The sequence below is a fragment of the Ranitomeya imitator genome, chromosome 4, assembly GCF_032444005.1.
Source record: "Ranitomeya imitator isolate aRanImi1 chromosome 4, aRanImi1.pri, whole genome shotgun sequence".
NCBI classification, from domain to species: domain Eukaryota; kingdom Metazoa; phylum Chordata; class Amphibia; order Anura; family Dendrobatidae; genus Ranitomeya; species Ranitomeya imitator.
The window spans coordinates 149,476,085-149,503,218 of record NC_091285.1 but is presented as its reverse complement, the minus strand read 5'-3'; the positions used below and the strand labels follow the sequence as shown (position 1 = coordinate 149,503,218).

Sequence of the window (27,134 nt, the reverse complement as noted above, 5' to 3'; positions counted from 1 at the left end):
TGACACCCAGCGCTGCAAACCAAGAGCGCTAACAACTGAGCCACTGTGCTGCAGCTACTATATGGCTGTAATCACGCCTCAACAATTTGAGTGATAGTCTGCCTGCATTGTGTATGGATATGCTATAATTGCCTGGGAATCTCAGGAGAACCCAGAGGCATTCTTAACACCAGAGCAGTTTTTGTTGATTTCCAGCTGCTGATTTTTCTATTCAACTGCCCTCCTCATTGAAGTTTAATGAACTCACTTAAAGAGGTTGTCCAATACTTCAGCACTGATGACCTATCCTTAGAATAGGTTATCAATGTTTGATCGGTGGGAGTGCGACACCCATGCCATTATACTGTGTGGAGAGCCATTACACTGTGTTTGTGTTTTGCAAAGAGTACATTATATGGGTTTATACTGTGTGTCTGGTATATACTATGGCGCTAACCTACTGTTCCTCCTCTCAGTGTGGTGGATGGCATCTCAGCTGTCCAATCTGAGACTTGGCTGTGTTGAGCTGTCAATGTGGTGAGTTACAGTTCAGTCGCCCAATCAAGGTCCGGGTGTGCTGGGTTTCTCTGGTTTTTGTGCACTTTACTCGGTTATCATCCTTCCTCTTATTACGTATTGATTGTTATTATTCCTTTTTAGCATGTATGTATTTTCAATAAAAGTTGTTATCTTTTTATACTATTTTCTGAGTGGTGTGTTCTGATACTTTGTATCTCTTTGGTTAATGTGGTGAGTTACAGTTCAGTCGCCCAATCAGGGTCCGGGTGTGCTGGGTTTCCTACAGGTGTCTCCAGTTCAGAATGATTCCCATGCTATTTATCTAGCTTTCTGCCTCTTATCTCTACCAGTTGTGGCACTTCTCAGTTTGGTGTGTGTTAGCTCTGTGCTTTGAGTTCTACTATTCTGATTTTTGTTGACCGTCTTTGGATTGCCTTAGACCATCTGTTTGCATAGCCCCTTTGTCTTGATCCGCTACTTTCTTGGACTTCTGACCCTTGTCTGTGACCTGACTACATCCTTGCCTCATCCCTCTGTTTATGACATACCCTCCTGGCTTTTGACCTCGGACTTCCTGACTTCCTCACCTCACACGTGTCTGTAAGTAGTGACAGGAGTAAATGTGTGTAGGGAAATATGGACCCATCATAATGTGTGGGGATCTTTGGGAGCAATGAATTTCATGAGGGTGGACTGTGGGGGTTATCAAACTGTAGGAGGGCTTTTGGTGCCATCCTATTGTGTGCGGGGTGCTTTGGGAGACCAATATACTGTGTGTATGTCATTAAACTGTGTGGGATCTGTGTGAGTACCATTATACCATATGGGAGGGCTGTGTGGAGGATTCTGTTGGGGCCCGTACACTGTGTGTAGGTCTTTGAGGGGGCCAATATACAGTATGGAGGGCAGTGTTAGTGCCAATATACTGTGAGGAAAGCTGTAATGGGGCCATTATGATATGATAATCTTGGTCCTGATCATAGACGTGCTTTGAAACAACTTAAAGCATTAGATGATGTGGTCATTAAATCGGCGGACAAGGGGGGAAATGGCCAACAGACAAATACGAAAAGGAGGCGTTCAGACAACTTAAAGATAAAAATTACTACTCGCTACTCCCTCAGAATCCCTTGACCGCATTTTCGCACCTGCTCGATACCATTCTGATCCAGGCATGGGAAAAAGGACTTATTCCCAAAAAAATTGTGGAAGGTTTAATGACAAAATTCCCTAAGGTCCCTACCTTTTACCTCCTCCCCAAAATTCACAAGAATCCCGTCGACCCGCCGGGGCGTCTGTTGTGAATTCTGTTGTCAAGCTCCCTCCTGTGGTCATGAATGGTACTTCGGCTGGTTCTGTCCATGGGGCTGCGGCTTCTGAGTTTCCTTCCACAGGTGATGAGGTTAATTCGTTAGCTGGCTGCTCTATTTAACTCCACTTAGATCATTGCTCCATGCCACCTGTCAATGTTCCAGTATTGGTCTAGTTCTCTCCTGGATCGTTCTTGTGACCTGTCTTCCCAGCAGAAGCTAAGTTCCTGCTTGTTTTTCTTTAGTTTGCTATTTTTCTGTCCAGCTTGCTATTTTGATTTTTGTCTTGCTTGCTGGAAGCTCTGGGACGCAGAGGGAGCGCCTCCGCACCGTGAGTCGGTGCGCGTGGTCTTTTTGTAGTTTTTTGTGCTGACCGCAAAGTTACCTTTCCTATCCTCAGTCTGTTCAGTAAGTCGGGCCTCACTTTGCTAAATCTATTTCATCTCTGTGTTTGTATTTTAATCTTTACTCACAGTCATTATATGTGGGGGGCTGCCTTTTCCTTTGGGGAATTTCTCTGAGGCAAGGTAGGCTTATTTTTCTATCTTCAGGGCTAGCTAGTTCCTTAGGCTGTGTCGAGTTGCATAGGGAGCATTAGAAGCAATCCACGGCTATTTCTAGTGTGTGTGATAGGATTAGGGATTGCGGTCAGCAGAGTTCCCACGTCTCAGAGCTCGTCCTATATTATTTGTAACTATCAGGTCATTCCGTGTGCTCTTAACCACCAGGTCCATTATTGTCCTTACCACCAGGTCATAACAGGCGTCCCATAGTCTCTGGCATGGGAGGGCTGTGTGACCCGGTGTGTAAATTTATTGATTATTACCTGAAACCCTTGGTCGAAACGCTGCCCTCCTATGTCAGGGATTCTGTGGACGTCCTGGTCAGGGTTGATGGTCTTTGCCTGGATTCTGATATGCTTCTTGTCACCACGGACATCGAGTCCCTGTACACGTGTATTGACCACCAACATGGTCTAGAGGCCGTACGGTACTTCCTGGAGATGAGCAATTTGGATGGACCCTTTGACGATCTTCTGTTGGAATTATTGCAGTTTGTACTGTATCACAACTTCTTCACTTTCAGGGACCGGTTTTACCTGCAGAAACGCGGCACTGCCATGGGGGTGGCGTGTGCGCCTGCCTACGCTAACCTCTTCCTTAGTTTCTGGGAGAGGGAGATTTTTCGTGGGGAGGGGGCATGCGCCGCCGACCATGTGCAGTGCTGGTTTCGTTATATTGACGATCTTCTCATCATCTGGCAGGGAACGGTCCCTGAGTTGGAGAAGTTTATGTTATCTTTGAACGACAATGCCTATAACATTAGACTTACATACAAATGGCATGAACGCAAGATCGATTTTTTAGACATTGCACTGTCTGTTGATGATTCGGGGTCCGTGCACACTGACATCTTCAGGAAGGACACCTCTGTCAATTCTTTTCTCCATGCCTCCTCGGGACATGCTTACTCGACTATTAAAGCAATCCCCATCGGTCAGTTCCTTAGAGCAAAATGCACTTGCTCCACGGAGGACAGGTTTGAAGAGCAGGCCAAGGATTTAAAAAATTGTTTCATGGAAAGAGGGTATAGTCAAAGAAATATCAAACATGGCTACCATCGTGCCAAATATACCCCACGTCAGAAATTGCTTTGCAACTCTGGCGCTCAGACTGACAAAAGTGATACCCAAATTAGATTTATATCAACATTTAACTGCCAGTGGGGTGCCATGCGTCAGATTCGGACCAAGCATTGGCCTGTTCTTCAAAGCAACCCCATGTTAAATAAAGAAATTTCTATAAGACCTCTTATTACTGCAAGAAGGAGCAAAAACTTGAAGGACCAATTAGTGAGGAGTCACTATGTGGCCCCACACAAAAGCTTTTTTGGTAATTCTAAACAAAGATGGGGCTGTTTCCCATGCGGGAACTGTATGGCGTGTAATCTATCTAACATTGTGAGGGCCAAGACTTTTAAAAACGCTGCCGGGACACATGAATATAATATTGTCCATTATATTTCCTGTACTACCTCATATGTCGTATATTTTGCACAGTGCCCCTGCTCCAAAATCTATATTGGTTTGACAACTAGGGAGCTGCGTATTAGAGTCAGAGAGCACGTGAGGGATATTCAAGCCGCAAAGGAGGTGGAGGATGTGTCTATATTAAAAACGTTGCCTAAACATTTTTTATTACATCATAACTCTGATCCCCGAGGCCTTAAAGTTATAGGCATTGATAGGATCCATGGGGGGATAAGAGGGGGCAATTTAAAACAGCTACTGGCACAAACTGAAACAAGGTGGACCGTAGAACTTGGCACTATGTCTCCTGTGGGGCTTAACAAGAAACTGAGTTTTGATCCATTTTTACAGTTTTCTGCTTTTTAATTTTATATGTTTATGTCTTTGCTTATGTTTGTTTTTGTTTTTCCCTTTATACATTTCTTGTTTTAGTAATAATTACGGAAAATTGCTCCATAATAAATGCCCTGGTTTAAAGCACCTGCCATCCTACAGCACTATGGCATCTGATGCCTTATATTGGAACATGTCAAGGACATTACTACATCTTTCAGTGAGGAGAAACTTGCATTAATTATGATAAAGAAATTTTGAAAGAGGACTTCCTTTGTGAATTTATATGTACCGTTTTATAACGATATGAGGGCATTGTTCTCTCTATGCTTTAATAATAATAATAATAATTTTTATTTATATAGCGCCAACATATTCCACAGCGCTTTACAAATTATAGAGGGGACTTGTACAGACAATAGACATTACAGCATAACAGAAATACAGTTCAAAACAGATACCAGGAGGAATGAGGGCCCTGCTCGCAAGCTTACAAACTATGAGGAAAAGGGGAGACATGAGAGGTGGATGGTAACAATTGCTTTAGTTATTCGGACCAGCCATAGTGTAAGGCTCGGGTGTTCATGTAAAGCTGCATGAACCAGTTAACTGCCTAAGTATGTAGCAGTACAGACACAGAGGGCTATTAACTGCATAAAGTGAATGAGAACATAATGCGAGGAACCTGATTTTTTTTTTTTTTTTTAAATAGGCCACACAGGGATCGTTAGGTTAATGCATTGAGGCGGTTGGCCAGTCTGAACAAATGAGTTTTTAGGGTACTCTTAAAACTGTGGGGATTGGGAATTAATCGTATTAATGCTTTCTCCCATTGTCTGTGATGTGTCCTTTTTGATATAAAATGCATATTTGTTAATATATTTATATTTTGTTTTCTTCTGCGGTGGTGGTATACAACGCCCCTTCTTATGTACAATATGCTTCTTATCGCTTGGATTTGGGGTTATGTATGTTAGTGCGATCGGCGTTTTTTTTTTTTTCAGCTGTTTTCCTACATTGTTGAAATCTGGCCCCAACAAGATGGCGACGCGCACGCGCATTGCGCCCGCGAACTACCATTCTGTTGAAGGCCTCTTCACCTTCGGCTGGATAGATATGGTATAGTGCATTTTTCTTTATGTACAATGCGCTCCTTACCGCCTGGACCCTGGGCGATGTATGCCAGCGTGAGCGGCTGTTTCGTTCAGCTGTTCCCTTGTACCGTTTAAATTTGGCCCTAACAAGATGGCGACGCGCATGCACACCGCTCCCGGGAACCACCATCTTGTTGAAGGCCTCTTTACCATCGGCTGTGCGGATATGACGTCATGGAGGATTTCCTCCCCGCACGCCGATTGTGAGTGCCGGAAACAGATGCGCCTGGGACTCAGGGGCGGCGGTGCCACGTGCGATACTGTATTGGCGGGTGCGTTAATGAGTGGGCTTTATAAATTGGGGCGCAACAGAGACATGACACGCACAACTTTCCTTCCCCTTGACAAAGCAAGACTGCGAAACGCACGTCGGGGCTTTTTGTGAGACTGAGGACAGGCGGACTCGATGGGTATGTGTTAATAACCTTACTAAGTTTCTATGCACTTGCACTTTTGATCTCGGTTAATATGGCTAACATTTTTCAGGCATGTTATCATGAAGCTGGTATATTATGGATATCTATCCCTTCCCCATGCCCGTGTTACTTCTACCTCATTCTCTGGTTTTTGTGCACTTTACTCGGTTATCATCCTTCCTCTTATTACGTATTGATTGTTATTATTCCTTTTTAGCATGTATGTATTTTCAATAAAAGTTGTTATCTTTTTATACTATTTTCTGAGTGGTGTGTTCTGATACTTTGTATCTCTTTGGTTAATGTGGTGAGTTACAGTTCAGTCGCCCAATCAGGGTCCGGGTGTGCTGGGTTTCCTACAGGTGTCTCCAGTTCAGAATGATTCCCATGCTATTTATCTAGCTTTCTGCCTCTTATCTCTACCAGTTGTGGCACTTCTCAGTTTGGTGTGTGTTAGCTCTGTGCTTTGAGTTCTACTATTCTGATTTTTGTTGACCGTCTTTGGATTGCCTTAGACCATCTGTTTGCATAGCCCCTTTGTCTTGATCCGCTACTTTCTTGGACTTCTGACAATTGTCTGTGACCTGACTACATCCTTGCCTCATCCCTCTGTTTATGACATACCCTCCTGGCTTTTGACCTCAGACTTCCTGACTTCCTCACCTCACACGTATCTGTAAGTAGTGACAGGAGTAAATGTGTGTAGGGAAATATGGACCCATCATAATGTGTGTGGATTTGGGAGACATGAATTTCATGAGGGTGGACTGTGGGGGTGTTCAAACTGTAGGAGGGCTTTTGGTGCCATCCTATTGTGTGCGGGGTGATTTGGGAGACCAATATACTGTGTGTATGTCATTAAACTGTGTGGGATCTGTGTGAGTACCATTATACCATATGGGAGGGCTGTGTGGAGGATTCTGTTGGGGCCAGTACACTATGTGTAGGTCTTTGAGGGGACCAATATACAGTATGGAGGGCAGTGTTAGTGCCAATATACTGTGAGAAAAGCTGTAATGGGCCCATTATGCTGTGTGGAGGACTTTGTGGGGGCCATTGTAATGTGTGGAGGGCTGTGCAAGGCTATTATACTGTGTGAAGGGTTGTGTGGGAGGGATATGTAAGGACAATTATACCATGGTCCCTGCACTAACCCTTATGCTGACCAAACTGTCAGTCAATAGCGGGGGTGGTGTTACAGACAACGCTTCTATACACAGAGCGGTGACTGAAACCAGACTGGCACCACCCTCGTGGATGAAACCGTAATGCTGCTGGGAGGAATGAAGTTAATTTCCTCCCAGCAGCTGGGCTCTAAGTGCAGGCACCGGGTAGGTTCAGAACACTATTAATCTGAAGATTAACCCTATGTCTGAAGGTTAATAGTTTTTCTTCACATGACAGGAAACCTATAAGCTTGATGATGATGACAAAAGTGCTAGGCAAGTGACAGCTGCAAGTAAAGCTGCACACACCTACTAACCAGAATTGCCAAGTGATGCTGCTCTATGCTTATCAACTTTCCTCTGACAGTGAATTGATGGCTTTTCAGGATTCCATCTGTGCCTTGCACAAAATACCCTGGTTAACTACAGATAATGGCACACTATACTGTATATAAGATTGAGATGCTGTGGCATGACTTTAACCCCTTAAGCCCCGAGGGTGGTTTGCACGTTAATGACCGGGCCAATTTTTACAATTCTGACCACTGTCCCTTTATGAGGTTATAACTCTGGAACGCTTCAACGGATCCCAGTGATTCTGACAATGTTTTCTCGTGACGTATTGTACTTCATGTTAGTGGTAAAATTTATTCGATATAACTTGCGTTTATTTGTGAAAAAAAACGGAAATTTGGTGAAAATTTTGAAAATTTCGCAATTTTCCAACTTTGAATTTTTATACCCTTAAATCACAGAGATATGTCATGCAAAATACTTAATAAGTAACATTTCCCACATGTCTACTTTACATCAGCACAATTTTGGAACCATAATTTTGTTTTGTTAGGGAGTTATAAGGGTTAAAAGTTGACCAGCAATTTCTCATTTTTGCAACACCATTTTTTTTTTAGGGACCACATCTCATTTGAAGTCATTTTGAGGGGTCTATATGATAGAAAATACCCAAGTGTGACACCACTCTAAAAACTGCACCCCTCAAGGTGCTCAAAACCACATTCAAGAAGTTTATTAACCCTTCAGGTGTTTTACAGGAATTTTTGGAATGTTTAAATAAAAATAAACATTTAACTTTTTTTCACACAAAATTTATTTCAGCTCCAATTTGTTTTATTTTACCAAAGGTAACATGAGAAAATGGATCCCAAAAGTTGTTGTACAATTTGTCCTGAGTACGTTGACACCCCATATGTGGGGATAAACCACTGTTTGGGCGCATGGCAGAGCTCGGAAGGAAAGGAGCGCCATTTGACTTTTCAATGCAAAATTGACTGGAATTGAGATGGGACGCCATGTTGCCTTTGGAGAGCCCCTGATGTGCCTAAACATTGAAACCCCCCACAAATGACACCATTTTGGAAAGTAGACCCCTTAAGGAACTTATCTAGATGTGTGGTGAGCACTTTGACCCACCAAGTGCTTCATAGAAGTTTATAATGCAGAGCCGTAAAAATAAAAAATCATATTTTTTCACAAAAATGATCTTTTTGCCCCCAATTTTTTTTTCCCAAGTGTAAGAGAAGAAGTTAGACCACAAAAGTTGTTGTGCAATTTGTCCTGAGTACGCTGATTCCCCATATGTGGGTGTAAACCATTGTTTGGGCGCATGGCAGAGCTCGGAAGGGAAGGAGCGCCATTTGACTTTTCAATGCAAAATTGACTGGAATTGAGATGGGACGCCATGTTGCGTTTGGAGAGCCCCTGATGTGCCTAAACATTGAAACCCCCCACAAGTGACACCATTTTGGAAAGTAGACCCCTTAAGGAACTTATCTAGATGTGTGGTGAGCACTTTGACCCACCAAGTGCTTCATAGAAGTTTATAATGCAGAGCCGTAAAAATAAAAAATCATATTTTTTCACAAAAATGATTTTTTAGTCCCCAGTTTTGTATTTTCACAAGGGTAACAGGATAAATTGGACCCCAAAAGTTGTTGTCCAATTTGTCTTGAGTACACTGATACCCCATATGTGGGTGTAAACCATTGTTTGGGCGCATGGCAGAGCTCGGAAGGGAAGGAGTGCCATTTGACTTTTCAATGCAAAATTGACTGGAATTGAGATGGGACGCCATGTTGCGTTTGGAGAGCCCCTGATGTGCCTAAACATTGAAACCACCCAAAAGTGACACCATTTTGGAAAGTAGACCCCCTAAGGAACTTATCTAGATGTGTTTTGAGAGCTTTGAGCCCCCAAGTGTTTCACTACAGTTTATAACGCAAAGCCGTGAAAATAAAAATTCTTTTTTTTTTCACAAAAATGATTTTTTAGTCCCCAGTTTTGTATTTTCACAAGGGTAACAGGATAAATTGGACCCCAAAAGTTGTTGTCCAATTTGTCCTGAGTACACTGATACCCCATATGTGGGGGGGAAGCACTGTTTGGGCGCATGGCAGAGCTCGGAAGGGAAGGAGCGCCATTTGGAATACAGACTTAGATGGATTGGTCTGCAGGCGTCACGTTGCATTTGCAGAGCCCCTGATGTACCCAAACAGTAGAAACCCCCCACAAGTGACCCCATATTGGAAACTAGACCCCCCAAGGAACTTATCTAGATGTGTTGTGAGAACTTTGAACCCCCAAGTTTTTCACTAGTTTATAACGCAGAGCCGTGAAAATAAAAATTATTTTTTTTTTTTCACAAAAATGATTTTTTAGTCCCCAGTTTTGTATTTTCACAAGGGTAACAGGATAAATTGGACCCCAAAAGTTGTTGTCCAATTTGTCCTGAGTACGCTGATACCCCATATGTGGGGGGGAAGCACTGTTTGGGCGCATGGCAGAACTCGGAAGGGAAGGAGCGCCATTTGGAATACAGACTTAGATGGATTGGTCTGCAGGCATCACGTTGCATTTGCAGAGCCCCTGATGTACCCAAACAGTAGAAACCCCCCACAAGTGACCCCATATTGGAAACTAGACCCCCCAAGGAACTTATCTAGATGTGTTGTGAGAACTTTGAACCCCCAAGTTTTTCACTACAGTTTATAACGCAGAGCCGCAAAAATAAAAAAAATCTTATTTTTCCCACAAAAATGATTTTTAGCCCCCCACATTTTTATTTTCCCAAGGATAACAAGAGAACTTGGACCCCAAAAGTTGTTGTCCAATTTGTCCTGAGTACGCTGATACCCCATATGTTGGGGTAAACCCCTGTTTGGGCGCACCGGAGAGCTCGAAAGGGAAGGAGCACTGTTTTACTTTTTCAACGCAGAATTGGCTGGAATTGAGATCGGACGCCATGTCGCATTTGGAGAGCCCCTGATGTGCCTGAACAGTGGAAACTCCCCAATTCTACCTGAAACCCTAACCCTAACACACCCCTAACCCTAATCCCAACGGTAACCCTAATCACACCCCTAACCCTGACACACCCCTAATTCTAATCCCAACCCTAATCCCAACCGTAAATATAATCCAAACCCTAACCCTAACTTTAGCCCCAACCCTAACCCTAACTTTAGCCCCAACCCTAACCCTAACTTTAGCTGTTATGAACTGGTGGTCAGGACAATAATGGACCTGGTGGTTAAGAGCACACGGAATGACCTGATAGTTACTGATAATAAGGACGAGCTCTGGGACGTGAGAACTCTGCTGACCGCAATCCCTAATCCTATCACGCACACTAGAAATAGCCGTGGATTGCTCCTAACGCTCCCTATGCAACTCGGCACAGCCTAAGGAACTAGCTAGCCCTGAAGATAGAAAAATAAGCCTACCTTGCCTCAGAGGAATTCCCCAAAGGAAAAGGCAGCCCCCCACATATAATGACTGTGAGTAAAAATGAAAATACAAACACAGAGATTAAATAGATTTAGCAAAGTGAGTTCGACTAACTGAACAGACTGAGGATAGGAAAGGTTGCTTTGCGGTCAGCTGTTGTGAATTCTGTGGTCGAGCTCCCTCCTGTGGTCACAAGTGGTACCTCGGCTGATTCTGTCTATGGGCTTCCGTTGGTGGATGTGAGTGGTTCTGCGGCTTCTGAGTTTCCTTTCTCAGGTGATGAGGTTAAGTCGTTAGGTGCTGCTCTATTTAACTCCACCTAGTGCTTTGATCCTGGCCTCCAGTCAATGTTCTATTATTGGTCTTGCTTCCTCCTGGATCGTTCCTGTGGCCTGTCTATCCTGCATAAGCTAAGTTTTGCTTGTGTTGTTTTTGTTTGCTGTTTTTTCTGTCCAGCTTGCTATATTGATTTTTCTTGCTTGCTGGAAGCTCTGGGACGCAGAGGGAGCACCTCCGTACCGTTAGTCGGTGCGGAGGGTCTTTTTGCCCCCTCTGCATGGTTGTTTGTATGGTTTTGTGTTGACCGCAAAGCAATCTTTCCTATCCTCGGCCTGTTCAGTAAGTGGGGCCTCACTTTGCTAAATCTATTTCATCTCTGCGTTTGTATTTTCATCTTAACTCACAGTCATTATATGTGGGGGGCTGCCTTTTCCTTTGGGGTATTTCTCTGAGGCAAGGTAGGCTTATTTTTCTATCTTAGGGCTAGCTAGTTTCTCAGGCTGTGCTCGAGGCGCATAGGTCTGGTCAGGAGCGCTCCACGGCTGCCTCTAGTGAGGTTGGATAGGATTAGGGATTGCGGTCAGCAGAGTTCCCACGTCTCAGAGCTCGTCCTATGTATTTTGGTTATTGTCAGGTCACTTTGTGTGTTCTGAACTTCAAGGTCCATTGTGGTTCTGAATTACCTATTCATAACAGTACTGGAGGCCCAAAGTACTAATGCTTCTCAATAGAGGGAAAAAAGAAGTTCTGAGACCATTTTTTTTTCTTTGCACTGTGTTTTGCCTTTTTTTTCCCCTAGACATTTGGGTGGTTCAGGACACAGGTGTAGTGATGGACATTATAGGTTTGTCTTCATGTGTGGATCATCTCACTGCAAGATTACAAAATATTCAAGACTTTGTGGCTCAGAATTCTATGTTAGAACCAAGAATTCCTATTCCTGATTTGTTTTCTGGAGATAGAGCTAAATTTCTGAGTTTCAAAAATAATTGCAAACTGTTCCTGGCTTTGAAACCTCGCTCCTCTGGTGACCCAGTTCAACAAGTTAAGATCATTATTTCTTTATTACGTGGCGACCCTCAAGACTGGGCATTTTCCCTTGCGCCAGGAGATCCTGCATTATGTAATATTGATGCGTTTTTTTCTGGCGCTCGGATTACTGTACGATGAACCTAATTCAGTGGATCAGGCAGAGAAAAATTTGCTGGCTCTGTGTCAGGGTCAGGATGAGATAGAGATTTATTGTCAGAAGTTTAGAAAGTGGTCTGTGCTCACTCAATGGAATGAATGTGCGCTGGCAGCTATTTTCAGAAAGGGTCTCTCTGAAGCCCTTAAAGATGTCATGGTGGGATTTCCTATGCCTGCTGGTCTGAATGAGTCTATGTCTTTGGCCATTCAGATCGGTCGACGCTTGCGTGAGCGTAAATCTGTGCACCATTTGGCGGTATTATCTGAGCATAAACCTGAGCCTATGCAGTGCGATAGGACTTTGACCAGAGCTGAAAAGCAAGAACACAGACGTCAGAATGGGCTGTGTTTCTACTGTGGTGATTCCACTCATGCTATCTCCGATTGTCCTAAGCGCACTGTTGTGAATTCTGTGGCAGAGCTCCCTCCTGTGGTCACAAGTGGTACTTCGGCTGGTTCTCTCTGTGAGCTTCCGTTGGTGGAGGAAAGTGGTACTGCGGCTTCTGAGTTTCCTTCCTCAGGTGATGTGGTGAAGTCATTTTTTTTTCTTTGCACTGTGTTTTGCCTTTTTTTTCCCCTAGACATTTGGGTGATTCAGGACACAGGTGTAGCAATGGACATTAAAGGTCTGTCTTCATGTGTGGATCAGCTCACGGCAAGAGTACAAAGTATTCAAGACTTTGTGGTTCAGAATTCTATGTTAGAACCGAGAATTCCTATTCCTGATTTGTTTTTTGGAGATAGAACTAAATTTCTGAGTTTCAAAAATAATTGTAAACTATTTCTGGCTTTGAAACCTCGCTCCTCTGGTGACCCAGTTCAACAAGTTAGGATCCTTATTTCTTTTTTGCGTGGCGACCCTCAGGACTGGGCATTTTCTCTTGCGTCAGGAGATCTGTTATGAAAGGCAATTCAGTACCACAATGGACATAGCGGTCAGAGCACATACAGTGATCTGACAATAACCCAAAATCATAGAACGAGCTCTGAGACGTGGGAACTCTGCAGACCGCAATCCCTAATCCTCTCCAAACAACACTAGAGGCAGCCGTGGATTGCGCCTAACTCGCCTATGCAACTCGGCACAGCCTGAGAAACTAACTAGCCTGAAGATAGAAAATAAGCCTACCTTGCCTCAGAGAAATACCCCAAAGGAAAAGGCAGCCCCCCACATATAATGACTGTGAGTTAAGATGAAAAGACAAACGTAGAGATGAAATAGATTCAGCAAAGTGAGGCCCGACTTTCTTAACAGAGCGAGGACAGAAAAGGCAACTTTGCGGTCTACACAAAACCCTAAAGAAAACCACGCAAAGGGGGCAAAAAGACCCTCCGTACCGAACTAACGGCACGGAGGTACACCCTTTGCGTCCCAGAGCTTCCAGCAACAAATAGACAAGCTGGACAGAAATAAATAGCAAACAAATAGCAAAGAAGAACTTAGCTATGCAGAGCAGCAGGCCACAGGAATGATCCAGGGAAAAGCAAGTCCAACACTGGAACATTGACAGGAAGCCAGGATCAAAGCATTAGGTGGAGTTAAGTAGAGAAGCACCTAACGACCTCACCAGATCACCTGAGGGAGGAAACTCAGAAGCCGCAGTACCACTTCCCTCCACCAACAGAAGCTCACAGAGAGAATCAGCCGAAGTACCACTTGTGACCACAGGAGGGAGCTCTGCCACAGAATTCACAACAGAGATCCTGCATTAAGTAATATCGATGCATTTTTCCTGGCGCTCGGATTGCTGTACGATGAGCCTAATTCTGTGGATCAGGCAGAGAAGAATTTGCTGGCTCTGTGTCAGGGTCAGGATGAAATAGAGGTATATTGTCAGAAATTTAGAAAGTGGTCCGTACTCACTCAGTGGAATGAAGGTGCGCTCGCAGCTATTTTCAGAAAAGGTCTCTCTGAAGCCCTTAAGGATGTCATGGTGGGATTTCCTATGCCTGCTGGTCTGAATGAGTCTATGTCTTTGGCCATTCAGATCGGTCGACGCTTGCGCGAGCGTAAATCTGTGCACCATTTGGCGGTATTACCTTAGCTTAAACCTGAGCCTATGCAGTGCGATAGGACTTTGACCAGAGTTGAACGGCAAGAACACAGACGTCTGAATGGGCTGTGTTTCTACTGTGGTGATTCCACTCATGCTATCTCTGATTGTCCTAAGCGTACTAAGCGGTTCGCTAGGTCTGCCACCATTGGTACGGTACAGTCAAAATTTCTTCTGTCTGTTACCTTGATCTGCTCTTTGTCATCGTATTCTGTCATGGCATTTGTGGACTCAGGCGCTGCTCTGAATTTGATGGACTTGGAGTATGCTAGGCGTTGTGGGTTTTTCTTGGAGCCCTTGCAGTGTCCTCTCCATTGAGAGGAATTGATGCTATGCCTTTGGCCAAGAATAAGCCTCAGTACTGGACCCAGCTGACCATGTGCATGGCTCCTGCACATCAGGAGGTTATTCGTTTTCTGGTGTTGCATAATCTGCATGATGTGGTCGTGTTGGGGTTGCCATGGCTACAAGTCCATAATCCAGTATTAGATTGGAAATCCATGTCTGTGTCCAGCTGGGGTTGTCAGGGGGTACATGGTGATGTCCCATTTCTGTCTATTTCGTCATCCACCCCTTCTGAGGTTCCTGAGTTCTTGTCTGATTACCGGGATTTATTTGATGAGCCCAAGTCTGATACCCTACCTCCGCATAGGGATTGTGATTGTGCTATCGATTTGATTCCTGGTAGTAAATTCCCAAAAGGTCGACTGTTTAATTTATCTGTGCCTGAGCACGCCGCTATGCGGAGTTATGTGAAGGAGTCTTTGGAGAAGGTGGCATATTCGCCCATCATCGTCGCCATTAGGAGCAGGGTTCTTTTTTGTAGCCAAGAAGGATGGTTCACTGAGACCTTGTATAGATTACCGCCTTCTAAATAAGATCACGGTTAAATTTCAGTACCCCTTGCCATTGTTATCTGATTTGTTTGCTCGGATTAAGGGGGCTAGTTGGTTCACCAAGATAGATCTTCGTGGTGCGTATAATCTTGTGCGTATTAAGCGAGGCGATGAGTGGAAAACTGCATTTAATACGCCCGAGGGCCATTTTGAGTATCTAGTAATGCCATTCGGACTTGCCAATGCTCCATCAGTGTTTCAGTCCTTTATGCATGACATCTTCCGAGAGTACCTGGATAAATTCCTGATTGTGTACTTAGATGACATTTTGATCTTCTCGAATGATTGGGAGTCTCATGTGAAGCAGGTCAGAACGGTGTTTCAGGTCCTGCGTGCTAATTCTTTGTTTGTGAAGGGATCAAAGTGTCTCTTTGGTGTTCAGAAGGTTTCATTTTTGGGGTTCATCTTTTCCCCTTCTACTATCGAGATGGACCCTGTTAAGGTCCAAGCCATCCATAATTGGACTCAGCCGACATCTCTGAAAAGTCTGCAAAAGTTCCTGGGCTTTGCTAATTTTTATCGTCGCTTCATCTGCAATTTTTCTAGTATTGCTAAACCATTGACCGATTTGACCAAGAAAGGTGCTGATTTGGTCAATTGGTCTTCTGCTGCGGTGGAAGCTTTTCAAGAGTTGAAGCGTCGTTTTTCTTCTGCCCCTGTGTTGTGTCAACCAGATGTTTCGCTTCCGTTCCAGGTCGAGGTTGATGCTTCTGAGATTGGAGCAGGGGCTGTTTTGTCGCAGAGAAGTTCTGATTGCTCGGTGATGAAACCATGCGCCTTCTTTTCCAGGAAGTTTTCGCCTGCTGAGCAAAATTATGATGTGGGCAATCGAGAGTTGCTGGCCATGAAGTGGGCATTCGAGGAGTGGCGTCATTGGCTTGAAGGAGCTAAGCATCGCGTGGTGGTCTTGACTGATCATAAGAACTTGACTTATCTCGAGTCCGCCAAGCGGTTGAATCCTAGACAAGCTCATTGGTCGTTGTTTTTTGCCCGTTTTGACTTTGTGATTTCATACCTTCCGGGCTCTAAAAATGTGAAGGCGGATGCTCTGTCTAGGAGTTTTGTGCCCGACTCTCCGGGTGTATCTGAGCCGGCGGGTATCCTCAAAGAGGGAGTAATTGTGTCTGCCATCTCCCCTGATTTGCGGCGGGTGCTGCAAAAATTTCAGGCTAATAAACCTGATCGTTGCCCAGCGGAGAAACTGTTTGTCCCTGATAGGTGGACGAATAAAGTTATCTCTGAGGTTCATTGTTCGGTGTTGGCTGGTCATCCTGGAATCTTTGGCACCAGAGAGTTAGTGGCTAGATCCTTTTGGTGGCCATCTCTGTCGCGGGATGTGCGTACTTTTGTGCAGTCCTGTGGGATTTGTGCTCGGGCTAAGCCCTGCTGTTCTCGTGCCAGTGGGTTGCTTTTGCCCTTGCCGGTCCCGAAGAGGCCTTGGACACATATCTCTATGGATTTTATTTCAGATATTCCCGTCTCTCAAAAGATGTCAGTCATTTGGGTGGTCTGTGATTGCTTCTCTAAGATGGTCCATTTGGTACCCTTGTCTAAATTGCCTTCCTCCTCTGATTTGGTGCCATTGTTTTTCCAGCATGTGGTTCGTTTACATGGCATTCCAGAGAATATCGTTTCTGACAGAGGTTCCCAGTTTGTTTCGAGGTTTTGGCGAGCCTTTTGTGGTAGGATGGGCATTGACTTGTCTTTTTCCTCGGCTTTCCATCCTCAGACTGATGGCCAGACCGAACGAACCAATCAGACCTTGGAAACATATCTGAGATGCTTTGTTTCTGCTGATCAGGATGACTGGGTGTCCTTTTTGCCTTTGGCTGAGTTCGCCCTTAATAATCGGGCCAGCTCGGCTACCTTGGTTTCACCGTTTTTCTGCAACTCTGGGTTCCATCCTCGTTTCTCTTCAGGGCAGGTTGAGTCTTCAGACTGTCCTGGTGTGGATACTGTGGTGGACAGGTTGCAGCAGATTTGGACTCATGTAGTGGACAATTTGACTTTGTCCCAGGAGAAGGCTCAACGTTTCGCTAATCGCAGACGCTGTGTGGGTCCCCGACTTCGGGTTGGGGACTTGGTTTTGTTATCTTCTCGTCATATTCCTATGAAGGTTTCCTCTCCTAAGTTTAATCCTCGTTTTATTGGTCCGTATAGGATTTCTGAGGTTCTTAATCCTGTGTCTTTTCGTCTGACCCTTCCAGATTCTTTTTCCATACATAACGTATTCCATAGGTCATTGTTGCGGAGATACGTGGCACCTATGGTTCCATCTGTTGATCCTCCTGCCCCGGTTTTGGTGGAGGGGGAGTTGGAGTATATAGTGGAGAAGATTTTGGATTCTCGTGTTTCGAGACGGAAACTCCAGTATCTGGTTAAATGGAAGGGTTATGGTCAGGAAGATAATTCCTGGGTCTTTGCCTCTGATGTCCATGCTGCCGATCTTGTTCGTGCCTTTCATATGGCTCATCCTGGTCGGCCTGGGGGCTCTGGTGAGGGTTCGGTGACCCCTCCTCAAGGGGGGGTACTGTTGTGAATTCTGTGGTCGAGTTCCCTCCTGTGGTCACAAGTGGTACTTCGGCTGATTCTGTCTATGGGCTTCCGTTGGTGGATGTGAGTGGTTCTGCGGCTTCTGAGTTTCCTTTCTCAGGTGATGAGGTTAAGTCGTTAGGTGCTGCTCTATTTAACTCCACCTAGTGCTTTGATCCTGGCCTCCAGTCAATGTTCTAGTATTGGTCTTGCTTCCTCCTGGATCGTTCCTGTGGCCTGTCTATCCTGCATAAGCTAAGTTTTGCTTGTGTTGTTTTTGTTTGCTGTTTTTTCTGTCCAGCTTGCTATATTGGTTTTTCTTGCTTGCTGGAAGCTCTGGGGCGCAGAGGGAGCACCTCCGTACCGTTAGTCGGTGCGGAGGGTCTTTTTGCCCCCTCTGCGTGGTTGTTTGTTGGGTTTTGTGTTGACCGCAAAGCAATCTTTCCTATCCTTGGTCTGTTCAGTAAGTGGGGCCTCACTTTGCTAAATCTATTTCATCTCTGCGTTTGTATTTTCATCTCAACTCACAGTCATTATATGTGGGGGGCTGCCTTTTCCTTTGGGGTATTTCTCTGAGGCAAGGTAGGCTTATTTTTCTATCTTAGGGCTAGCTAGTTTCTCAGGCTGTGCTCGAGGCGCATAGGTCTGGTCAGTAGCGCTCCACGGCTGCCTCTAGTGTGGTTGGATAGGATTAGGGATTGCGGTCAGCAGAGTTCCCACGTCTCAGAGCTCGTCCTATGTACTTTGGTTATTGTCAGGTCACTTTGTGTGTTCTGAACTTCAAGGTCCATTGTGGTTCTGAATTACCTATTCATAACAGTCAGCACAAAAACCTACAAAAAGACCACGCAGAGGGCGCAAAAAGACCCTCCGCACCGACTCACGGTGCGGAGGCGCTCCCTCTGCGTCCCAGAGCTTCCAGCAAGCAAGACAACAATAAAAATAGCAAGCTGGACAGAAAAATAGCAAACCCAAGAAAAACAAGCAGGAACTTAACTTCTGCTGGTAAGACAGGTCACAAGAACGATCCAGGAGTGAACTTGACCAATACTGGAACATTGACAGGTGGCATGGAGCAAAGATCCAAGTGGAGCTAAATAGAGCAGCCAGCTAACGAATTAACCTCGTCACCTGTGGAAGGAAATTCAGAAACACCCACCAGAGGAAGTCCATGGACAGAACCAGCCGAAGTACCATTCATGACCACAGGAGGGAGCCCGACAACAGAATTCACAACATTTAGCCCCAACCCTAACCCTAACTTTAGCTCCAACCCTAACCCCAACCCTAGCCCCAACCCTAACAATAACCCTAGCCCTAACCCTAGCAATAACCCTAGCCCCAACCCTAACCCCAACCCTAGCCCCAACCCTAGCCCTAACCCTAGCCCTAACCCTAGCCCTAACCCTAGCCCCAACCCTAACCCTAGCCCCAACCCTAGCCCCAACCCTTACCCTTGCCCTAACCCTAGCCCTTACCCTAGCCCTAACCCTAGCCCTGATGGGAAAATGGAAATAAATACATTTTTTTTAATTTTATTATTTTTCCCCAACTAAGGGGGTGATGAAAGGGGGTTTGATTTACTTTTATCGCGTTTTTTATATCGGATTTTTATGATTGGCAGTCGTCACACACTAAAATACGCTTTTTTTTATAGCAAAAAAGTTTTTGCGTCTCCACATTTTGAGACCTATAATTTTTCCATATTTTGGTCCACAGAGTCATGTGAGGTCTTGTTTTTTGTGGGACGAGTTGTCGTTTTTATTGGTAACATTTCTGGACACGTGACAGTTTTTGATCACTTTTTATTCCGATTTTTGTGAGGCACAATGACCAAAAACCAGCTATTCATGAATTTCTTTTGGGGGAGGCGTTTATACCGTTCCGCGTTTGGTGAAGTGGATGAAGCAGTTTTATTCGTCGGGTCAGTACGATTACAGCGATACCTCATTTATATCATTTTTTAATGTTTTGGCGCTTTTATACGATAAAAGCTATTTTATAGAAAAAATAATTATTTTGGCATCGCTTTATTCTCAGGACTATAACTTTTTTATTTTTTTGCTGATGATGCTGTATTGTGGCTCGTTTTTTGCGGGACAAGATGACGTTTTCAGCAGTATCATGTTTATTTATATCCGTCTTTTTGATCGCGTGTTATTCCACTTTTTGTTCGGCGGTATGATAATAAAGCGTTGTTTTTTGACTCGTTTTTTTTTCTTACGGTGTTCACTGAAGGGGTTAACTAGTGGGACAGTTTTATAGGTCGGGTCGATACGGACGCGGCGATACTAAATATGTGTACATTTATTGTTTTTTTTTTTAATAAAGAAATGTATTTATGGGAATAATATTTTTTTTATTTATTTATTTATTTAGTAATTATTTTTTTTTCACATGTGGAAAATTTTTTTTTACTTTTTTACTTTGTCCCAGGGGGGGACATCACAGATCGCCGATCTTACAGTTTGCACAGCACTCTGTAAGATCGGCGATCTCATTCATCGCTGCAGCGTTACCAAGTGCCTGCAGGCAACCCGGAAGTACTCCCTGCAAGACCCGGATGCAGCCCCGCAGCCATTTTGGATCCGGGGACTGCAGGGAGAAGACGCTCGGTACACAGTGAGTACATCACCGTGTACCGATCGTCTCAGGGAAGCCCGCAGGGAGCCCCCTCCCTGCGCGATGCTTCCCTGTACCGCCGGCACATCGCAATCATGTTTGATCGCGGTGTGCCGGGGGTTAATGTGCCGGGAGCGGTCCGTGACCGCTCCTGGCACATAGTGCCGGATGTCAGCTGCGATAGTCAGCTGACACCCGGCCACGATCGGCCGCGCTCCCCCCGTGAGCGCGGCCTATCGCATATGACTTACTATCCCGTCACTGGGAATTAAGTCCCAGGGCACCTCGACGGGATAGTACGTCATATGGGATTAAGGGGTTAAGAAGGCGGTACATACTTGGAAACCCGCTAATTGGGCTAAATTACAGCAATTCTGTAAGGATGAGTGGACCAAAATTCCTCCAGACCATTGTAAAACACCCATTAGTTATTGCATATGCCTGATTGCAGTTGTTGCTGCTAAGGGTGGCCCAACCAGTTATTAGGTTTAGGGGACAATCACTTTTTCACACAGGGTCCTATAAGTTTGGATTTCTTTTTCTCTTAATAATAACGACCTACATTTAACACCTGCATTTTGTTTTTACTTGTGCTATCTTTGTCTAATATATTAATTTACCAAGGAAGGTGACGGTCACAAGGGGGCATTCTCTGTGTCTGGAGGTGAGAAGGTTTTTCCACCAACATAGAAGAGGATTCTTTACTGTTAGAGTAGTGAGAATCTGGAATTCCTTGCCTGAGGAGGTGGTGATGGTGAACTCAGTCGAGGGGTTCAAGAGAGGCCTGGATGTCTTCCTGGAGCATAACAATAATGTATCTTACAGTTATTAGGTTCTTTAGAAGGACGTAGTTTTGGGGATTTATTCTGATGGAATATAAGCTGAACTGGATGGACAAATGTCTTTTTTCGGCCTTGCTAACTATGTAATTTGTTTGGTGATCTGAAATATTTACGTGTAACAAACATGCAAAAGAATAGGAAATCAGGACAGGCAAAACACTTTTTCACACAACTGTATAATATATATATATATATATATATATATATATATATATATATATATATATATATACAGTGCAGACCAAAAGTTTGGACACACCTCATTTAAAGATTTTTCTGTATTTTCATGACTATGAATATTGTAAATTCATACTGAAGGCATCAAAACTATGAATTAACACATGTGGAATTATATACTGAACAAAAAAATGTGAAACAGCTGAAAATATGTCTTATATTCTAGGTTCTTCAAAGTAGCCGCCTTTTGCTTTGATGACTGCTTTGCACACTCTTGGCATTCTCTTGATGAGCTTCAAGAGGTAGTCACCGGAAATTGTTTTCACTTCACAGGTGTGCCTTGTCAGGTTTAATAGGTGGGATTTCATGCCTTATAAATGGGGTTGGGACCATCAGTTGAATTGAGCAGAATTCTGGAGGATACACAGCTGATAGTCCTACTGAATAGACTGTTAGAATTTGTATTATGACAAGAAAAAAGCAGCTAAGTAAAGAAAAACGAGTGGCCATCATTACTTTAAGAAATGAAGGTCAGTCAGTCTGAAAAATTGGGAAAACGTTGAAAGTGGGCCCAAGTGCAGTTGCAAAAACCATCAAGCGCTACAAAAAAACTGGCTCACATGAGGACCACCCCAGGAAAGGAAGACCAAGAGTCACCTCTGCTTCTGAGGATAAGTTTATCCGAGTCACCAGCCTCAAAAATTGCAGGTTAACAGCAGCTCAGATTAGAGACCAGGTCAATGCCACACAGAGTTCTAGCAGCATACATATCTCTACAACAACTGTTAAGAGGAGATTTTGTGCAGCAGGCCTTCATGGTAAAATAGCTGCTAGGAAACCACTGCTAAGGACAGGCAACAAGCAGAAGAGACTTGTTTGGGCTAAAGAACACAAGGAATGGACATTAGACCAGTGGAAATCTGTGCTTTGGTCTGATGAGTCCAAATTTGAGATATTTGGTTCCAACCAGACGTGCCTTTGTGCGACGCAGAAAAGGTGAACTGGACTCTACATGCCTGGTTCCCACCGTGAAGCATGGAGGAGGAGGTGTGATGGTGTGGGGGTGCTTTGCTGGTGACACTGTTGGGGATTTATTCAAAATTGAAGGCATACTGAACCAGCATGGCTACCACAGCATCTTGCAGCGGCATGCTATTCCACTCGGTTTGTGTTTAGTTGGACCATCAATTATTTTTCAACAGGACATTGACCCTAAACACACTCCCAGGCTGTGTAAGGGCTACATAACCAAGAAGGAGAGTGATGGGGTGCTACGCAAGATGTCCTGGCCTCCACAGTCACGAAACCTGAACCCAATCGAGATGGTTTGGGGTGAGCTGGACCGCAGAGTGAAGGCAAAAGGGCCAACAAGTGCTAAGCATCTCTGGGAACTCCTTCAAGATTGTTGGAAGACCATTTCCAGTGACTACCTCTTGAAGCTCATCAAGAGAATGCCAAGAGTGTGCAAAGCAGTCATCAAAGCAAAAGGCGGCTACTTTGAAGAACCTAGAATATAAGACATATTTTCAGTTGTTTCACACATTTTTGTTAAGTATACAATTCCACATGTGTTAATTCATGGTTTTGATGCCTTCAATGTGAATTTACAATTTTCATAGTCATGAAAATACAGAAAAATATTTAAATAAGAAGGTGTATCCAAACTTTTGATCTGTACTGTACAATGAAAATTACAGATATTGGTAAAACTTGCAAACTCGGCAGAGTATCAAATTTGCTTATTTTCCCTACTGTATGTGATCTATATCCACCAATTTTGTCTTATATAATATCTACATATTGATTTTTATATGTATATAGTATATATTCATATATATAGTACTCTCTGCGAATTGAGATACTGATTTGGCTTTTATCCTAAGTCATATTGCATGACTCGTTAAAGGGTTGATTGTGACTTGTAGGATCGCTACTTCCAACAGATGGCGCTATAGAGTCTAAGTCCTCTTTTTCTCTGAAGAGGCAATTTGCATATTATATAGTATATGCACATTCATATACAGTCTTGGCTGAAATTGTTGGCACTCTTGAAATTATTCCAGAAAATCAAGTATTTCTCACAGAAAATTATTACAATTACAGATATTTTGTTATGCACGTTTATTTAATTTTTATGTTTTTAAATAAAACTGAAAAAAAAAAACAGAGGAAAAAAAGGAACATCGTTTCACACAAAACTCCCTAAATTAGCCAGACAAAATTGTTGGCAATCTCATTCCTGTAACCATCAATAAGCTTCTTAGACCTCTCTACTGGAATCTTTGACCACTCTTCTTTTGCAAATTGCTCCAGGTTTCTCATATTTGAAAGGTGCCTTCTCTCAAGAGCAATTAAAAGATCTCATTAAAGGTGCTCAATGGGATTTAGATCGGGAATCATTGTTGGCCACTTCAGAACTCTCCACGTTTTGTTTCCATCTATTTCTGAGTGCTTCTTAAAGTATGTTTGAGGTCATTGTCCTGCTGGAAGATGCATGACCTAGGACGCAAACCCAGAAATCTGACATTGGGCTCTACATGGTGCCCCAAAATTCTTTGGTAATCTTCAGATTTCATGATGCCTTGCACACAGTCAAAGCACCCAGTGCCATTGTAAGCAAAATAACCCCATAACATCTTTGAACCTAAATCATGTTTGACTGGAGGTACTGTGTTCTTTTCTTTGTAAGTCTCATTTCATTTTCGGGAAACAGTAGAATGATGTGTTTTACCAAAAAGCTCTATCTTGGTCTCATCTGTCCACAAGATGCTTTCCTAGATGAGTTTTGGCTTATACAGGTACATTTTGTCAAACTGCAGTCTAGCTTTTTTATGTCTCTATGTCAGCAGTGGGGTCCTCCTTAGTCTCTGCCATAGTGTTTCATTTCATTTAATTGTTAGTTTGTGCAGACACTGCTGCACCCTGAGCCTGTAGGATAGCTTGCATTTCTTTGGAACTTGATTGAGGCTGCTTATCCACCATCCAGACTATCCTACGTTGCAAGCTTTCATCAATTTTTCTCTGCCGTCCACATCCAGGGAGATTAGCTATAGTACCATGGGTTGTAAACTTGTTGATTATGTTGCGCACAGTGGACAAAGAATCATCAAGATCTCTGGAGATGGACTTGAAACCTTGAGATTGTTGATATTTTTCAACAATTTTGGTTCTCAAGTCCTCAGACAGTTTTTTCCTCATCTTTCTGTTCGCCATGTTTAGTGTGGCACACACAGACACACAATGCAAAGATTAAGTCAACTTCTCCCTTTTTTATCTAGTTTCAGGTGTGCTTTTCATATTGCCGTCACCTGTTACTTGCCACATGTGAGTTTGAACAAGTATCACATGCTTTAAATGAAGTTGTTTACCCACAATTTTGGAAAGGTGCCAACAATTTTGTCTAGTCCATTTTGGGGGTTTTGTGGGAAATTATGTCCAATTTGCCTTTTTTTCTCTTTTTTTGTGTTGTTCTAATGCACAAAAACGAAATAAACATTTGTATAACAAAATATGTGTAATTGCAATACTTTTCTGCGAGAAATACTTAATTCTCTGGAACAATTTCAAGGGAGCCAACACTTTCAGCCATAACTGTACATGGGTGCTTCAAAACATTCTCTTGTATATCAGCTTTTTTATATGTATAAAGGAAGTCTGTCAGCACAAAATGAAAGCACGGCCACTCAGCGTACTCTTGATGAAGCCAACCTTCTTGCTTTCCATCTATCTCCACCCTACTCTGGCTCCTGTGAAGCCAGGGTTACCAAGAAAGAGTTGGTAGCAGTATATGGAAAATAAGGAGGTGGGAAGGTGCGCTGTACTACTTGGCTATGCCAAAGATGTATCAAGAATGTGTACTTATATATTTGAACAGTTTTTTGAACTGACATATATTAGGAATAATACATGCGGTCATTTGTATATGGTAAGTTCTACCTATCTTTCAATCAAGTTTTTCTTATGTTTCTTACTAAGATCAGGGTTGTAAAATCATGCCTCCCCATTAGTGATGAGCGAATATACTCGTTACTCGAGATTTCTCGAGCACGCTCGGGGGTCCTCCGAGTATTTTTTTGTGCTCGGAGTTTTAGTTTTTCTTGCCGCAGCTGAATGATTTACATCTGTTAGCCAGCACAAGTACATGTGGGGGTTGCCTGGTTGCTAGGGAATCCCCACATGTACTTATGCTGGCTAACAGATGTAAATCATTCAGCTGCGGCAAGAAAAACTAAAACTCCGAGCACTAAAAAATACTCGGAGGACCCCCGAGCGTGCTTGAGAAATCTCAAGTAACGAGTATATTCGCTCATCACTACTCCCCATTCCTTATTACTATCGTACTCATGGGTCTTTTGGATCAGCTACAGAATTTGTTTTAAAAAAAGATCAAATGGCATCTAACATGTATGAACATAAGTCAGGATATCAAAAGAGAAAAGAAAGGAATGATTGCACAGTGAAAAAAGAGGTAAACATAGACTTTATTTCAACTGGGTATCCGAATGGATAATGAAAGTGTAAATGATGGCATAAATTCTGCTTCCCAGACGTCTACCTGTGAATTTGACATTGTGATGGACACTGATTAGTTGACAAATATTCTTTGCACAAAGACGAAGCCGTATTGGGATGAAAAATTGCAATGCTATAAGGGAACCAAAATACTTGAAAGCCTAGAGTCGCAGCCATAGGTTAATATGGCCCTGCCTGCTTCTGGTTCCAGTTGATTTTACAACATTAATTCATCATAATATAATTTGATTGTTGTAGTAAAAATGAATTTCACAAGAGTGCAATGCGGATGTTGCTCTGCATATTCTGCTGGTTATAATGCATGTGGTCATCAGCAAGGCAAGAATCCAAGTCACCAAGCCACAAATCAATCTTCTACTTCAGCTTCTTGCAATCTGCGAATGGACAGACACAGAAAATCAATGCATAATGTAGTGTAGTTACAAATAGATGAGCTCTTTGATAGAGGTCAGCATGGCTTGCAGAATACATCCATTAGCTATAACTTTGAAACAATCTGTATATTCTGTAGGTTCCAATTTGAGAAGAAAAACAAGCTCTAACCCATTGAGGCATGCGCTCCAAAAGACCTCTGAAGCTGTCCTGTGGTATCTGGCACCAACATTTTGGCAGCAGATTCTTAAGCCTTCAGCTACAATACTTGGCCTCCATGAATCAAATAATTTTTTCCCAGCATATCTCAGGAATACTCGACTGAATTGAGATCTGGGCATTTGGAGATTGTCAACATTTTGAATCCTTTTCCAGTAATCTGTGCTGTACTGTGTATTCTCCAACCTATCTATTATAGCCAGCAATAACTTTCTTAACAATTTGTACCTCAAAATATTCTCTATGAAATCAGACCAGATGGATTAATTTTTACTCCTCAAAGAACATCATAGATTTTTTTATCACTTTTGACTTGGTGGTAAGTCACCGAATCATTGGTTAGCTTTTCTGTGGCACTTTTGGACCATTGTTAAAGCAGAGAAATCTAGGTTTGTCTTATGTTCATTCACTTTGTATGTTGATAATTGCTGAAACTAAGGTTAACGGTATAACATTCATTATAAAAACTTCAGTTTAACTAAAATTAGTTGATGCCAAAATGAATACACCCAAATCAAAAACAACTACATCTGATATTTTGTATGATCTTTATGATTTTTAAAGACAGCACCAAGTCATCTAGGCATGGAATGAATAAGTTGGCCACATATTGCAACATCTGTCAACTGTGCTAAAACCTGTTTAATGAATAATTAGACTTATCCATGGTTGAATTTTTGTTAATTTGAATTTTATAGTCTGATCTTCAGTTATGCTTCTAAGACTTCATTGGGGTGTACTCATTTATGCAACATGGTCTTGAAGGGATT

At 43.2% G+C, this 27,134-nt stretch overlaps 2 protein-coding genes across 3 annotated transcripts in view; both read right to left on the bottom strand.

The window, feature by feature from the left end:
- The window catches only part of LOC138675633 (E3 ubiquitin-protein ligase RNF14-like), a 137,365-nt gene that overhangs the window by 55,413 nt on the left and 54,818 nt on the right, over positions 1-27,134 (bottom strand). The gene's annotated exons all lie outside the window — the stretch shown is intronic.
- The window catches only part of LOC138675634 (E3 ubiquitin-protein ligase RNF14-like), a 56,319-nt gene continuing 54,886 nt past the window's right edge, over positions 25,702-27,134 (bottom strand). For both annotated transcript variants that reach the window (XM_069764036.1, XM_069764037.1), the window contains exon 8: positions 25,702-26,147. In XM_069764036.1, the coding sequence (XP_069620137.1) occupies position 26,147 (1 nt within the window). In that variant the 3' untranslated portion in view covers positions 25,702-26,146. The remainder of the gene's footprint in view (positions 26,148-27,134) is intronic.